Source organism: Solanum lycopersicum, chromosome 7 (assembly GCF_036512215.1).
Source record: "Solanum lycopersicum chromosome 7, SLM_r2.1".
NCBI classification, from domain to species: Eukaryota; Viridiplantae; Streptophyta; class Magnoliopsida; order Solanales; family Solanaceae; genus Solanum; species Solanum lycopersicum.
The window spans coordinates 70,481,629-70,497,216 of record NC_090806.1 but is presented as its reverse complement, the minus strand read 5'-3'; the positions used below and the strand labels follow the sequence as shown (position 1 = coordinate 70,497,216).

General features: G+C 34.3%; 1 protein-coding gene across 5 annotated transcripts; it reads right to left on the bottom strand.

Moving 5' to 3' along the window:
* Positions 1 to 320: 320 nt before the first annotated feature.
* LOC101252903 (putative cyclin-B3-1) lies at positions 321 to 13,681 on the bottom strand. 5 transcript variants are annotated; one of them, XM_004243917.5, is made up of 26 exons: positions 13,484 to 13,681; positions 13,360 to 13,399; positions 13,175 to 13,256; positions 12,498 to 12,555; positions 11,457 to 11,505; positions 11,279 to 11,372; positions 8,711 to 8,768; positions 6,358 to 6,415; positions 6,196 to 6,277; positions 6,053 to 6,085; positions 5,917 to 5,974; positions 5,537 to 5,594; positions 5,376 to 5,457; positions 5,233 to 5,265; positions 5,085 to 5,142; positions 4,923 to 4,971; positions 4,736 to 4,832; positions 3,557 to 3,614; positions 2,646 to 2,942; positions 2,435 to 2,557; positions 2,217 to 2,306; positions 1,963 to 2,124; positions 1,733 to 1,792; positions 1,104 to 1,202; positions 695 to 873; positions 321 to 613 (listed from the first exon to the last, which is right to left on the bottom strand). In XM_004243917.5, the coding sequence occupies exons 1-26, from the start codon at positions 13,484 to 13,486 to the stop codon at positions 481 to 483; spliced, it is 2,193 nt and encodes a 730-aa protein (XP_004243965.1). In that variant the 5' UTR covers positions 13,487 to 13,681; the 3' UTR covers positions 321 to 480. The 5 variants fall into 5 exon arrangements, 4 of the variants coding, with proteins under 4 accessions (XP_004243965.1, XP_069143279.1, XP_025887978.1 ...); XR_011210848.1 differs by lacking the exon at positions 6,053 to 6,085 and having other exon boundaries at positions 1,963 to 2,145; XM_069287178.1 differs by lacking the exon at positions 6,053 to 6,085.
* Positions 13,682 to 15,588: the final 1,907 nt, after the last annotated feature.

The window sequence follows — 15,588 nt, the reverse complement described above, 5'->3', positions numbered from 1 at the left end:
ATTGCACAATCTCCTGCTTTAAAAATTTCTTGGTTTTGCACTTCTATGGGTGGGGATGACCAATTTTACCACAAAGATGGAGTAGTTACTGTAATAGTGATTTCAGTTATTCAATAACTTTTCTGCACTTGAATACAATATTGTCGTATTGAAATCACGCTAGTCGAAAATGCCCATCTACTGAGATGCATCACTATCTCACACAATTATGACAAAATGAGTACACAATGCTCTTCCGTGTAAAATGTGTGCTTCTGACTTAGACGAACAGAATGGAAGGACTGCATATGCTGAAGATCTATAATTTCAAAAAGAAAAAATGAAATCAGAAAGAGATGTACTTGCACTACTAAAATCAGCAGATATAACAGAGGGATTGCATAAGTAATCAATCCTTTCTTTTCAACACACAAGAATCACGTCTCAACATTTCATTTGGAGCTTAGATTTCAAAGAGAAGTCGCTACAATTCATATAGTCTTAAGGGAGACTCTCCAAAGGTCTTATTGATGCAACTTTGCCGTTGCTGGAACACATATATTTCTCATGTGTGACTTTCAGCAGGGCTGTTGTTGCAGACTTGTGAAACCGCAAGATCATTTCCGCACACTGTCTGAACATTCAAAGAATTTATGTATCAGTAGATGACAATGAGCAAAGAGAAAAGAGCCACAAACACTATGCAGAAATTTACCTGAGTTGGGATTCTTGATAACGTGCATGCATTCCCAGCAGTGGTGTCCAGGCTGGCATTACTTGCATCGTACATCTTGCCACATAAATAGCTGATGCACAAAGCATGGATGGCTTGTAGTTCAAAGCCTCGTATTCAACCAAGCACAGCTCGATGAGGTAAAAGGCCAAATGTTCAAACTAGAAGAAGATTTTCATAAATTTAGAAACATGTTAGTTGCTTGATTGAGGAGATTTATAGCTCACTCTAATAACATTCAGCACATATGCAGAAATATTAACTAGGATTTCAGGAAAGCTAGCCAGGGGTGGGGGAAACTGTCCATTTTCTAATATGATTGACATTGAACTGATCACCAACTTGAGAGGAGGGGATTCTGTTATTACTCATTCTAAAAGTTTTTCCCTACCCTTGTGTCTGCTTGAGCAGCCTTAAGAAGCCTTAGCATGAAGACATAAGGAGTTGCTGCATTAAGGCGAAACTTCAATTTCCTTAAGATATCCTTCTCCTGTAAAAGAAGATGTGCAAAACTGTCAAATAACCATAACCACAAACCTAGTGTAATCCCACGAGTGGAGGGTAATACCACTAAAAGCCTATGTTGCTCGAACTCTTCAAATGTCAACGGGTGCGGCAACATAGCTAAAAGCCCATGTTACAATAGACTCCCCCCCCCCCCTCCAAAAATAAAAGAAGGAAAAAGTATTGAAGTGTGTGATCATCTCATCTAAAAGCTTAAACAGTTAGAGAGAGAACACTTTAATTATTTCATTATATTTTCAACACGAGCCCTCACGTCCGGACCTGATATTTTTCATGGGTCAAGCACGTGGAAATTCTTTTTGATTTGGGTAGCGGTGAGATTCGATCTTAGGACCTTTGCGTGCTCTGATATCATGAGATACCATGTTGAAGTGTGTGTCCATCTCATCTAAAAGTTTAAGGTGTTAGAGAGAGCACACTTTTATTATTTGATTTTATTTTCAACAAAAAAAGAAAATCACAAAAATGTTGAAACTAAAGAAGATGCATGCTCACCATATCCAGCATTTGATCTCTAGTATATGACTCCCCAGATATGCTTAGTAAGTCTATGATCTGTAGCATTTGGAATTTTGAGGTGAAAGAGCAGTTACATATTTCAATCAGAACGTTACCTACTAAATGTGTTATTCATATAAAACATTTGAGCCACATATTGATCAAAATTAACTCCTTGATATACCTAAAGATAAATCCTAAAAAGAAGTAAATGCATAAATATTTACCCTCGGATGCCAAAGGTCTTCATATTTTGATGCCAAAAACAGTGAAGTAAGGCCAACTAGCTGCAGATCGTTCTTCTTGACCCTCACTAACGATAAGTAGTAGTCCAGTAGTGTAACCATAAGAAATAGAGCTTCTTGCATCAAATCAAATTTCAAATGAACCTAGACGAGACAAGTAAAACCCTGAAAGTGATATCAAGGAAGTATGCACAAGCAAAACGAAAATGCATATATGCAGAATAACCAAGACATACTTCAATAAGCCAGTTGATCAATATGCCACGCATTTGGGGTGTTATTTCCTTCTGAATCTCCATGTAGTTTTTGATAGGCTGATTCTGAGCCTGCAGTAAGAATCAGCTTAAGCAATTGGATGTCAAAAATACAAAAAGCATGTCTTTCTTCGGAAGAATAGAGGAAAACTTGTGCTGTTAGTTCAAATGAGACAGATGAAAGTATATTATTAGCTCACCTCTATAACCCAATAATACAGATAGATGTCATCAACATATTCAGTAACTTCAAGATGATTGCAATTATCGTAAATGTTTGACAAATTTTCCAGCTTTACACTTCCACATTGCTCCTTGAGAAACTGTTCACTCTCATGTCAGCAGTCTAATATGGACAAAAAGAGAACAGAAGAAATGAATGATCTGAAAGAAAATAGATTTTACACCAACCTTTGACCTTGCCATCAGTAAACACGTAAAAGACTTCCTACGATAAGATTTCCTCCTGGCAATTGAACATTCAGGTGTATCTAAGCTGCCATTACTACTAGAAACAACTTCCTTTTGATGAGGTTGCTCAGCTGAAATATCTGATGTTGCATATTTTGACAGGGAAGAGGTACTAACATCCTCCAGCCTTTTATATGGAATTGCAACTCGAGAGGTGCATTTGTGCACATTTGACATGGAGCTTGACTTTGAAAATGGTTGTGAATTGAGACCTCTGGCACTAATTTTCAGAACTGTCTGGAATATCCAAGAGAAAACAAAGAAATGAGATTATCCTATGGAAACAGACATCAGCAATTGGACTTTGAGAGTCAAAAATTCCAGTAGTTATTTTGAAATAATTGCCTCCACTTGTTTTACTAAGAAACATAATGTGATACTACAAACTAAAAGTACTACCGTAGAAAGCAAAAATAAGTTATATATAAGTTTGTATTATAATGATTGATATATTGGATAAGAAAATGAAACCACTTAAGTCTGGACAATTTGATCTAATATGAAAAATTGTTAAGTTCCAACTGGAGGAACTTGCAATTTGAGACCTAATATTTTCTTCCAGCACTACTGATATAATGACAAGGCAAATAACTTCTTATCCATGCCCTTCCAATAAGGTCATATACAACAAAATTAAAGGATTATTAATTTCTTAAGTTAAAGTAAATTTTGAAACATCCAAATAGCTACTAAAATGCAAAAGAGAAGATTAATTATTTTGTTGGATTGCAAAATTTGACATTCCAGACGGTATTCAACAATGATGAACACAATTCACTATTCATGGTATCATTTCCTGCTAGAGATAGGGGAAGGAGAAGAGGGTGAAACATGACAAATGCACCATTTACCTTGACTGATTTTTTTCTTAATGCCCCAATTTCCGCCTTAGTGTGACCCTTTGGAGCCCTGATGAGAGATACGCCACAAAGTAATTAAGAACATAGCGTCATTTATTCCAAATCAATTAAAAAATGGCAAGCTCATAGCTCAACCTATGATGACTTGAGAAACCATGCTTAATTAACCTATACTTCTTACTCAAAGGGTTTTAATCAATAAAATGTTACAATTTACTACATCTACCTAAGAGCTCAACCAGCAAAGTACTATTATCTTTAAGGAGCAAGACAGAATTTTAAGCACTAGAATGTTACCCTCTGTTTAAAAAAGAATGACCTAGTTTCTTTTTTTAGTCTGTTTCAAAAAGAACGACCCCTTACTTTTTTTGTCAACACTTTAACTTCAACTTTTCAAGTGGCATGTTAAGGCCACAAGATTAAAGGATATTTTGGTACATTTGACATAACTTTAAATTAGAACCTCAAGATTAAAAAGTCTTCTTTCTTTTCTTAAACTCCGTTCCAAGCCAAACTAGATCATTCTTTTTTAAATGGAGGAGCAATATGAAAAATGTTGCTGAAGAGAAATTAACAAATAGAGCACAGTTTTATAGACTTAAAGTCACCAGAGTAAGAGCAAGCAGTTAGTTCTTTTGAGCTTGTTATTTTATTTATTCTCCTCCCAAATTGCAGTGATGTATTTCTTGGACTTCTACTTATGCTAAGGGCTGTCTCAAATCCTTCCTGGAGTAGATTTCTTTGTTGGTACTAGATGAAGTTTGGCATACATGTTCATATTAATTATTTAAGCTCAAATAGTATATGCATTAACAAAATATGTATTGGCTTCATGATTTCCTAGAGACATGATGCCTCCCTTGAAGAGTATACTACTTGCTGCTTCAGACCTTTTCAGCAAAGTACTTATTTTGTTCCCCTTCCCAATGTTCTCTTCTTGAAGCACATATACCTCACATGGTACATGCGATGGACAGATTTCCAATTCTTCACCAGAAATAGTAAAGTGCAACCAGAAAAGCTTTTATACAAGTTGAGATAAAAGAAGATTATTTTTTTGCTGAAACTTGAGTATCTCTTTCATATATAGACTAACATCACATTCAAGTCCAAACTGATAATGGTAAAAAAGTTAAGTTGTATAGGAAGTTAATCAGTAAAAGAACTTACATTCTTGCCGAGGCATCACTAACTCGATTTCTCCGGATGTTGTTGTGGTTGCTCAGCTGTGGTAAAACATCCCCTGCAGCCTTAAGCTTTGCCAAAACTGAAAATAGATAGGAAGCATAGCATACATCAGTGAAGTTATGTTAGTTAATGTTACTGAAAATCACATGCTCAAAGTAGAGCATCTAACCTGGAACACCATTTATTCCTTTGCCTTTCTCCAACTCTTTGGGATTTTCCTGAACAAGTACACAAATTTTAAATTAAGAAAACATTTTTCTAATGCCAAAGATTCCAGTCCAGCAGCACATGACAAAAACTTAAGACAAAAGTATAAATATTTAATGACAACCTTTGCTTTATTGTGGGTACCCTTGGTGTTCACCTGCTCTAGAACTGGTAAAGATCTCCTTCATGAAAATAACAAAATGTGTCAAGTAAAAGGCGAGTCACGAGCTTAGAAAACATTAATGAAATATATACAGGAGATTTTTAAAAACCTTGATGGCGGTAGAGCATTCCTTCCAGTTGTCCTCAATAACCAAACAGAAAGAATTAAACTTTAATACAACTATAGACAGTTAATAGTACTTCCATCAAAGAAGTTAGGGCACAAATAACTATGTTGAAGATACCAAAATACCTGATTCCAATGGTAGCTGATTTACTGCCTTGAGTTTTTGTCTTTGGCCCATCAAAGGGGGCTTTCACAGCTTTGAATGGTGCTACTCATACACAAAGGAAACACATTATTTTGTAACTGACAATTATTCCTCTTTATCCTATTAGTGGAAAAATTCTCACCCTGTGTCAAAATTTGCCTGTCACCAGTAGCTCCACTCAGGTTTCGCCTCAAGTTTCCCTATTTTTTACAAACATAAAAAAACAATCTTTTAAGCACCTACTGCTACCTAAGAAAGATAAGAACCTAAGCATAAAAAATTAACACTTAAATACCTAAGCATCTTTTTTAAAGATCTATCATCACAAGCAGGTTAAAAAGAGAAAGAGGGTTGCCTGATAGTCACAAACTTAGACAAGTTCAAACAGTCTTCTTAAATTTACTTAACCTTCTCACTCTTTTCCGGTGAAAGACTAAACCAGTTAACATTGACAAGACATTTTTGTTATGCCAAACCTCGCAGCACATGATTGAGTCAAAAATATATATATGTAATAACAACCTTCTCTTTATAGTTTGTATCGTCAACGTTCACCTGCTGTAGTGTCAGTAAAGACCTCCTTCATGAAAATAACACAAATGTGTCAAGTAATGAGCAAAGAAAACATTAATGAAAGATAAATGGAACACCTAAACACCTTGATGGCGGTAGAGCATTCCTTCTAGTTGACCTCAATAAATCAAACAGAAAGGGTTAAAACTTATACAACTACAGAGAGTTAATATTACTTTCATCATGGAAGCCAGAGCATATATAACTATGTTTATGATACCAAAATACCTGATTCCAATGGTAACTGATTTACGGCCTTGAATTTTGGTCTTAGGTCCTTCAAAGGAGGCTTTTGTATCTTTGAATGGTGCTACCCATACACAAAAAGGCAACACGTTATTTTGTGACTGACAATTCTTTTTCTTTATCCTTTTGGGACAAAATTCTCACCCCGTGTCAAGATTTCCTCATCACCAGTAGCTCCATTCATGTTTGTCCTCACATTTCCCTAGTTTGTACAAAAAAACAACAATCTATTCAGCACCTACTGCAAGCCAAGAAAAATCACAAGGACCTGAGCAGAAAAAACTAAAGATACTAAAATACCTAATTATCTTTTTAGAGATCATCACAAGCAGGTCAAAGAAAAAGATGGACATGTGATATTCACAGATCACAAGCATAGATAGGTTCAGATCGACAATTTTTACATCTACTTGAGACTTTTATTTTTAAATGGTAAGCATTTACACCTACTTATACTTCGTGCTCTTCTCCAGTGAAAGACTACACCATTCTTCTGCTTTTCTGCCCTTAATGGAGAATGTCTTAAACAAAAATGGTGTAATTGTTTAGATGCTGTAATGTCACCACTCACCAGGACCATCTTATGTCTGCTACAATATTATGATTACAAGTTCAAACTGCAAATAATAAAATTACCCACATACACAAAGTCAATAACTACGCAGTTAATTTTAAGGGGAGTAATCTCAAGAGGTTTGGGTTGGTGGGGCTAGAGTCTAGACCTTACCACTTGAGCTAGGTCTCATAGTCACGGAAATAAATGTGCATAAAGAGATCCTAACAACAAAGTTTTGTTCATGTCTTACTAGCCATAGCTATTATCAAAAGCAAGGAAAAGACAATGGGATGATGATAGGGTTCTTGTTCAACAACACCAAAGTTCAGACCCTCACTTCTCGAAGGACCAGAAACAAAATTTGTGTCCTTCAGATATAACAAATATAACAATATGCACTTAATTCCAAGCAAGTTGGAGCTGGCAATATGAATGTTAGCCTATCTAGTACTAGAAGTTCTATCTTAGCTAGACTAAAGAACTCCTCGAAGACATTGGACGTAAATTATGTACTAGCAAAAGAAGTTGTGTTATAATGGCCAATGAAGTGGGTTAAGAACTTTGATAAGGCCCTTAGACAAAACTCAACCCCAAAATCTAGGTCATAAGGGAGGTTTGCCGAAGTCCATATAAGGAGACCACTAGTCCACCCCCAACCAATATGAAACTCTAAGACACTCTAATACCACACCCGACCCGACAATCTAACATGGGGTCCAGACACGGATGAACATGGCTTTGACACCAAGTAAGATATGTCCCTTGGGCCTAACTTAGTCTCAACCCCAAAAGCTAGCTCATAAGGGGAAATTTTCCTAAGTCCTTATATGGGTCACTAGTCCAGTCCACAACCAATGTGGGATTGTAACCCACTCTAACACATGAAGTGTCAAGTTCAAATCCAACGAAGGCACTAGGTGAATTTGTCCCATCTATCCAAGCCTTTGTGGACAGAGCTACCCAGTATCTATGTTGATAGAGATAGAAGGTACACCTTGGAATTAGTTGATGTGCGAGCAACCTGGCCCAAACACCCAATTATGGAAAAGAATGAGTAAGTGTACTAGCATGTCTCAAATATATTGACGTCTTTCTTCCATTTCTTCCTGTTCCTCACAAGGTCTAAGTGGATTCCAAGAAACTAAAAGACATTTGGGACAACTTCCTTCCATGTGATTTAAGCCTACACTATTAACAACTGTACTTGTCATGGTTTCACACCTATGACCGGTGCATCTGGAGGTCAGCATAGGACAAGACATCCATTTAGGAGACATTCTCTCATTTAATTCTCTGTGTGCTACTTGCACTTTTTGTCGAATATGATCATTTTTAATCTTGTACCATTACATCCATCTTAGCATCCACATCTCTAGAACACTCAAATTGTGGATATGCTAGACTTCAGAGGCCAAGTATTCACTTCCATACAACATTGTTGGTTTTTCATTTGTTTAACAATCCTATTTTGATTATGTGTAGCATCTATCTATCATATGTTTTACTTGAACCACCGACTCTAGATATATAAATTGTTTGTATATGCACCACAACTCATCTAGTGTCACCTCAACTTAATCTTTCTTATGCTAGCTAATTGCAACACATATATTTAATCTTAACTTTTACCAGTTCTAAAATCCTTACTCTATTGAATGTTTCTCCATAGTCCAAACTTTTGGTTTATACCTTTGCTACTTTCTTCAATTAACACAATATCATTTAGAAATAACATACACCATGGGACTTCGGCCCGTATAAAGCAAATAAGCTCATCAACAGCTAGGATAAATGCAAAATGGCTCAATGTCGATTCCTGATGAAAAGTCACATTGTGTATGACTCCTTTTAATTTCCTATTATTGGTTAAATAAAATTACAAATATAGATAAAGAACATCACCATAAACAGTTTATATAGAATATTGTTATGTGTGCATACCATGATAAAATTTCTTGATGAATTGTTTGTTATTCTTGACCATTTATCATTTGAATCCCTAAAAAGCAAGTGAAAAAAATAAGCACATATTACACAATTGTGTTAAGATAATTTAAGCATCTAGGGACATAAAAGATCTAAAAGAGGAAAAGATAGTCATCATGAATCACAAACAAAAATGGAAGTAAAGCATCAAAATATCATTAGATGGAATCAGATCATGCCAAACTGAGCTCAACCAAGTGGAAGCGATTATAGATTATAAACCACAGAAAATTCAAATTATAATATTTTTGATATTCCTGCATGGACTACAATGATTAATCAAAGAAGTCCAGGATTACAGTTTTGGGGCCAAAAGAAAAAGAAAACAAGAAAGGAAAATGCTAAGAAATAAGAATAACACAAGAGCAAGATGCATTGATCTAAAATTTTTTGGAAGATCTTATGGACTGTGCATTAACCTTGCAAAGAACAAACCAAATTAAAGAGCCACACACTGAGGCCTTTCCTGTTAAATAGGAAGGGGCGGAAGAAAGGAGTACGATGAGAGGGAGAGAGGGAGGGAAGTAGTAAGTGGGAGAGGGGGGAAGAATTGTGGGTTTGTATAGGGTTGAGAGGCACTCCAAAATCGAAATTGAATTAGATGAAGAATGTGAAAAGTATGACAAATAATGAAAATACCATTGGATAAGGTTATTGGCACGGAGAATAGGTTGAGGTGGTCAGCTAAAACACTAAAGGAAGAATGACAGATAAACTGCATGTGTACATTGGACGAAAAATCTGTGGGCTAATCTCTAGCCAAGTTGAAGATCAAGGAGCATAACTTAAGTGTTATTGTTATTGATCAAGATGAGACTAGTTGGGTCAAAGGGAGTGAATCAATGATGCAGCCTTGCTGGGAACACAAAATTATACGAATAGGGGAAGACAGTAAGTTGTACTAAGAAACAAGAATAGTAAGGTGATTTGTTTGAGGGAAATGAGGACAAAGTCATAGAACTTCTAAATGACACTGAACAGGAGTTAAAAAGAGCTAGTGATGATGGAAACAAGAATAGGATGGTGGGAGGGAAACAAGGTGTTGGCACCTCACGAAGAGGTAACAATGTCGTGCATGAGAGAAGGTATAAGGGGGAACAAGGGAAGGATGGAAATGTGATATGGGGGCAAGGAAAAAAATGGATCACAAAATTATATCTTGGAACATACAAGGAATGAATGACCTACACAAAAAGGTCATTATTAAAAAAATAGGAAGGATAAAATGACAGTTTATGGATCTTAGGCTATATCTTGGAATATAAGAGGAATGAAGGTCAAACTTACAATGTTTATAGAAAAATAAAATGATGGTTATATCAGTATTTATTGCAAGAAGTGTGTTGGGAAATAAGGTGGGTCAGGTAGGATGTTTTTCCAACTCATGAGAATGTCAAGGTCATACAACTTCTGCTGGAAGAGAGAAAGTTGGGGTAACAGAGGTAAGAAAATGAGAATTCAAAATAACATCTTGCATTTAAAAACATGGGAACAGGGGATGTTTAAGGCCTTAAGGGAGTATATGAGCTATTGGGAGGAGTCGAAGGAGACATTTTGGGAGTAGTTCACTTTTATATGGAATGAGATATTTCATGGATGTTAGAGGGGGAACTCAAATACTACTGGGCTCACAAAAGAAAGGATGGATTGTAGATGTCAAGTGCAACTAGGAGTAGGATGGATTATAGATGTCAAGTGCAACTAGGAGTTCTCGAAGTTCATTGATAACCATTTTCTTATTGGTCTTCCTTTAATAAGATATGTTTCATGAGGACAAGGCGGAGAACTGAAAATTAAGATCAAGACTTGACAAGATTTTAGTGCCAACCTCTTGGGTGGAGGCAAAAATCAAGACCATGAGATGTTGACACTAGAACTCATGTGGGTCCTATGGAAGGAAACAAACACGAGAGCTTTTGACAAGATAGAGTGCCATGAATACTTTATAAATGCCCTTTCATTTCTAGTTTCTTTTTGGTGTAATAATGAGGTTCCAGCATGTTAAGAAGATTGGTTGTCTTCCATAGGGAATAATACTATATTTTCGACTACTTATATACATGGGATTCCCCCATTATTAATACAAATATTTACTTCATCAAAAAAAGAAGACATGCCGCGTGAAGTCTATGTGTTCTCTTTTCTTCTCTCGACGATTCCAAAATGATGGATACAATTTACATCACAAAAATACTCCCATACACACTAATCATCATGTCATAAACCTTTTATCTCATTACATGGTGTTGCTGACTCGTTAAACACAATTATCTGCATGCTTACAATAGCAACCTGAAGAAGCATCATTGCCATTTCATATTCAGATCTAATGTGAGAACAGAAAAAATGAACTAGGAGAACCATTCACAGATTCCCGTTCGCTGAAAAGCATATAAATCCATAAGACTTTTAGTTTTCCCTATCACAACTTTCCTGTAAAAGTATAACTAAGGACTACAACACAAAACACAAGAAAACCTCTATCAGGTGAGACTTGACAGGATGTAAATTAAAATTACTTACACCAGTTTGGAACTATTATATGATTTGGTTCTCAAAGAGTTGCCCCTGATATTGCTGATATCAGTCAATACTTTTCTTTTGACAAATATCTTAACTGCAAATACAATGAGTGCATACTGAGAACGGTTCTGAAACATGAAAATTAGTAACTTTACCAAAAAAATTCACCTAAACTTACCAGAAGTGCTGCATTTCTCTTTTGTCTTCTCTTCGTTCTTAATATCACTCTGTTGAAAAAATGAAGATGGATGGACAAAAAGAAAGTAAGAAATCAAGATTTTGAGGTATAATGAATTGATTTATTTTACCATCGCATGAATTCTGTTAACAAGTTTAGGCATAACATTCACTAGATACAATATAATCTATGACTCATGCACTGTCCAATGCATCAAAATACGAAGTACAGAGAGGTGGATTCCTATGCACACTTAGAGAAGTCTAAATAAGTAAGGTGGCTTATTTTAATGCCAACACTTATTATTAACTATAGAACCTTGTGTGGAACAGGAACCAATACTTAGCAATATTATCAAAGGAGAAAAGCGAGAAAAAAGAAGTGCACAAGTGTTGAGCCTTTATGCTCAAACAGCGGATAAAGTGAAAATGGCACAAATAGAAACAGAAGATATACATTAATTCCACTATTCAAGAATGACAACTATAAACAAATAAGAAAACTATCGGAAAAAAGGAATTGGGAAAATCATAGAGAAATATATATGTTCAGTGCTTCACATTTCAAAGTAAGGCACATGGTGATAAAACACACGTCTTAGTGTCTCAGTGACGGAACTGAAGCACTGCCTAAGCGAGGCATAATACTCAGCTTGTTTTGTATCTAGTTCCAGTGCTTAATTGTGACCAGTGATCCTTGACAAGACAGGCGTCTAGGCTATAGGTGCATTTTATGATGACCGCACTCTATCACCATATGTCACCAAAGTACCTTTTTTTCAAAAATCAATTGTCACCACAGTAGTCTTTTACCAAAGGTGTCGTTATTTAACAAAGATCACCAAGTTATTTGGTTATTTCATAACAATATCATAACACTTCAAAAAAGATGTGTGGTTTTTGGATGTGTTCCTTGAATGGTTGTGAGAATTGTGAACTACGAGATAAAATACATGCGAATTACTAACAAAATATATAACCCATCTGCCTAGATATGCAACCTATTAACAAAAAATAATAAAGGAAACGAAATAGGACCAACCTTCAAGTTCTTCTGACTTGTCTGCACATCAATCATGCTAAGCACACCAGACTTTCCCCTAAGAACATGAGATGGTCACATATACATAAAAACAAAAAAGATAATTCTTTTTGTTGGCTTTCAAGTACTAATGGTAAAGGTGGGCATAAAACCTGAAAAATTGGACCAAATCAAATCAATTTTCTTCAGTCAATCTTACAGTATTGGTTAATTAAAACTTCAGTTTTTGGCTTTTAAAATTTTGGTATAATTCTGATTTTTTGTCACTTCAATGGAGGAAACAGATTCTCAAATAAGAAAATGCTCGTTTTAAGCTCTTGCTGCAGGCTCAGAACCATATATTTTTGCTGTATCAAAAGTTTTAGATCCTATCTGCTCCAACCATTGAGCCAATTTAAGAAATGTCTAACTTTAAAAGAAAAAAGTAAGGTAGATTAATAGATGAAACCACTGTTTAATGAGTTTAGAGTATGTATATATAGTTTGAATTCCACAAAACTTTCAAATATGATGCAATTTTGTAATTCGGCAAATAGACTCTCTTTTTTAAAGCAGGGACCCAACATATTAGGCCCCCGTCCCCACCAATGAACCGAACAAAACAAACTATGGCTGATATTCCGTGTATGCTATTAGGGTAAATCATTTAATACAAGACCAGTAGATAGTAGGCTTACTTGCACCGACTGCTGAGAGAATCACGGCTTTGGTATTTTATCTTATCTGCCTCTTCGTAAATCTTAAGTTCTCTAATTCCACCTGTAGATGAAGCAGCTTCAAATAAGCCCCTTTTTTTTGAGAGGGAAAAAAAGTAAAAACTAAAAATGAGATAAGATTCGATGAAATTGAAAGAAGCACCCACCGTTTTGGATGGATTTATGTTTCTGGGAGTTCAGTTTACCCTAAAACACATCGATATACATAACAATATATCAGTAGTAACAAAACCAAAACTCTCACAAATGAAAGAAATTAGTATAATGTACCATGAAACCTCCTTTTTTGAAGTTGTATGAGTAGCGCTGATCTGTCGCTCAGATCTGAGAAATTCAATTGAACAAGTGCTTTATGCATACATAATCGGAGATGAAGAGCGGGTTTTCCACGGGTTTGAATTGCTAATGTGCCTTTTTACTCTATTGTCCTTTCTTTGCCCACCAATAAAATGAAAACACAAATTTCATTTCTTTATTTACAAATAGTTTGATTTTTATATATTGAGGGGTTGTGTGGTTATTAGTTAGAGTTATGGTATTAGCTATGCACGGTTTAGTTATGCATATATTAGTTATGCAGGATTTAGTTATGCAGGATTTAGTTATGTTGGGTTTAATCATGCGAGTATTAGCTATGTCGATATTAGTTATGTAGATAAGTATTATTTAGTTATGTTGAGATTACAATACATGAATTATTAACTATTGAATATTAAACTTGTTAAATTATTAATATATATTATTTACAAAATAATAATACATGTTAATAAAATGTGAAATATATTGAGTAATATATAATGCTAATAATTGATTAGCATATGTACCGTTAAAAAATATACAATCAATTTCTAATATTAAAAAAATATTTGTATTTGCATAAATCAATCAAATGGCAAGTATATAAAAAAAATGAAAATAATTTAAATATAATAAGAAATAAAAACAACACATGTTGATATGATACAATAAAGTTTCCAATTAAAAAAATAAAATAAATTAAAAGAAATAAAAAATGATCTAAATATAAAAAAGAAATAAAAACAACAAACCTATATATAGGAAAACAATAAAGTTTCCAATTAAAAACAATAAAATAAATTAATAAGGTAAATATGCAATTTATTATTTTAAGACGTGTATAAATAATATCCACATAACTTATTCCACCTTCTACCATGCATAACTTTTTACATAGATTCATTCATAAGTTATGTTGGTATTAATTATGTAGGGCTATAAAAATGCAACCAAACATAATATAAGTCATATTGACTTTTCAACCTCATAAAAACTTTTACCAAACATTATAAAACTGATACAATATTTCATACATGAATAACATGCCCTCTTATACGTAATCAAACGGCCCCTTAAAGTTTTTTATTCTCCACTTTTTCCTACCTTTTTTAAATATTTCAAAACTCCCTTTTTTTTATCCCAATTCTTGAAACTTTTGAATATCCAAGTGAAATTCACGTTTACCCACATCCTTTCCAACTCTTTTTTTTCTCCCTAAATTCTTTTCAAATTGTTAGCAGTTTTCAAGTTGATTTCACAACGATTCTCTCTCTCTAATCAATCAATTTCAAATATCTAAATAGGTAGGAATTGTTTTCTCCATTGTTCTTTTATTCGAGTTCTTGTTTTTATTCAAAATTTTGTTCTTGATATATATGGATAAGGGTGCTTCTTATAAGATTGGGGTTACTCAACCAATTTTCTATAAGAATAATTGAATATATGATTCTGACAATGACAATAGGTCGAAAACATATCTAAAAATTTTGAATGACTCAGTAGCAATGAAGAAGAAGCAAAGTATTTTCAAGTCGAACAAGGAAGCATCATCATCCTCAAAATCAAATGTTGTAAAAAAAACATCCTTCTAAAAGGAAGGAAAACACTACTTCCAATCTCAAGTCTTTTATTGTCCAAAGTATATGTTTTCATTTGTTTTTTTCTTCAAATTTTAATGTCTGATAACTATTTAGTATGTTGGGTCTCAACAAACTGATACGTTACTCGGAGCAACAACAATACGTTATTTTTACATTATATTGTTCACATGTTTTGTGGATACTAATCGATTTGTAAAGGGTTGGTACATTAAAATTTTTGTAAAGGGTTGGTACATTAAATTTTTTTTTCTCATATGTATTTGATTTCAAATTCTATAGTTAATCTTTTGTTAGTTATATTCATAATATTGTATCATATATAATACATTATGTTCATATATACAATAAAGTTTCTTTTTGTGTGATATGATGTTTTTTATTCTTGTATCATATACAATTTTGAGTGGTCATGTTTCAAACATGTTCTATTATGTATTAGTGAACGTTAGTTGTATGCATATGCTTTAATATCCCAAA

Bases quoted from the DNA above. Each gene is read 5' to 3' on its own strand.
- LOC101252903 (XM_004243917.5), bottom strand. The intron at 6,278-6,357 runs GTGAGAATTTTG...GTGTATGGGTAG, and splicing joins TGAGGAAATCTTGACACGGG to CACCATTCAAAGATACAAAA. The intron at 2,307-2,434 runs GTGAGCTAATAA...TTCTTACTGCAG, and splicing joins TGTATTATTGGGTTATAGAG to GCTCAGAATCAGCCTATCAA.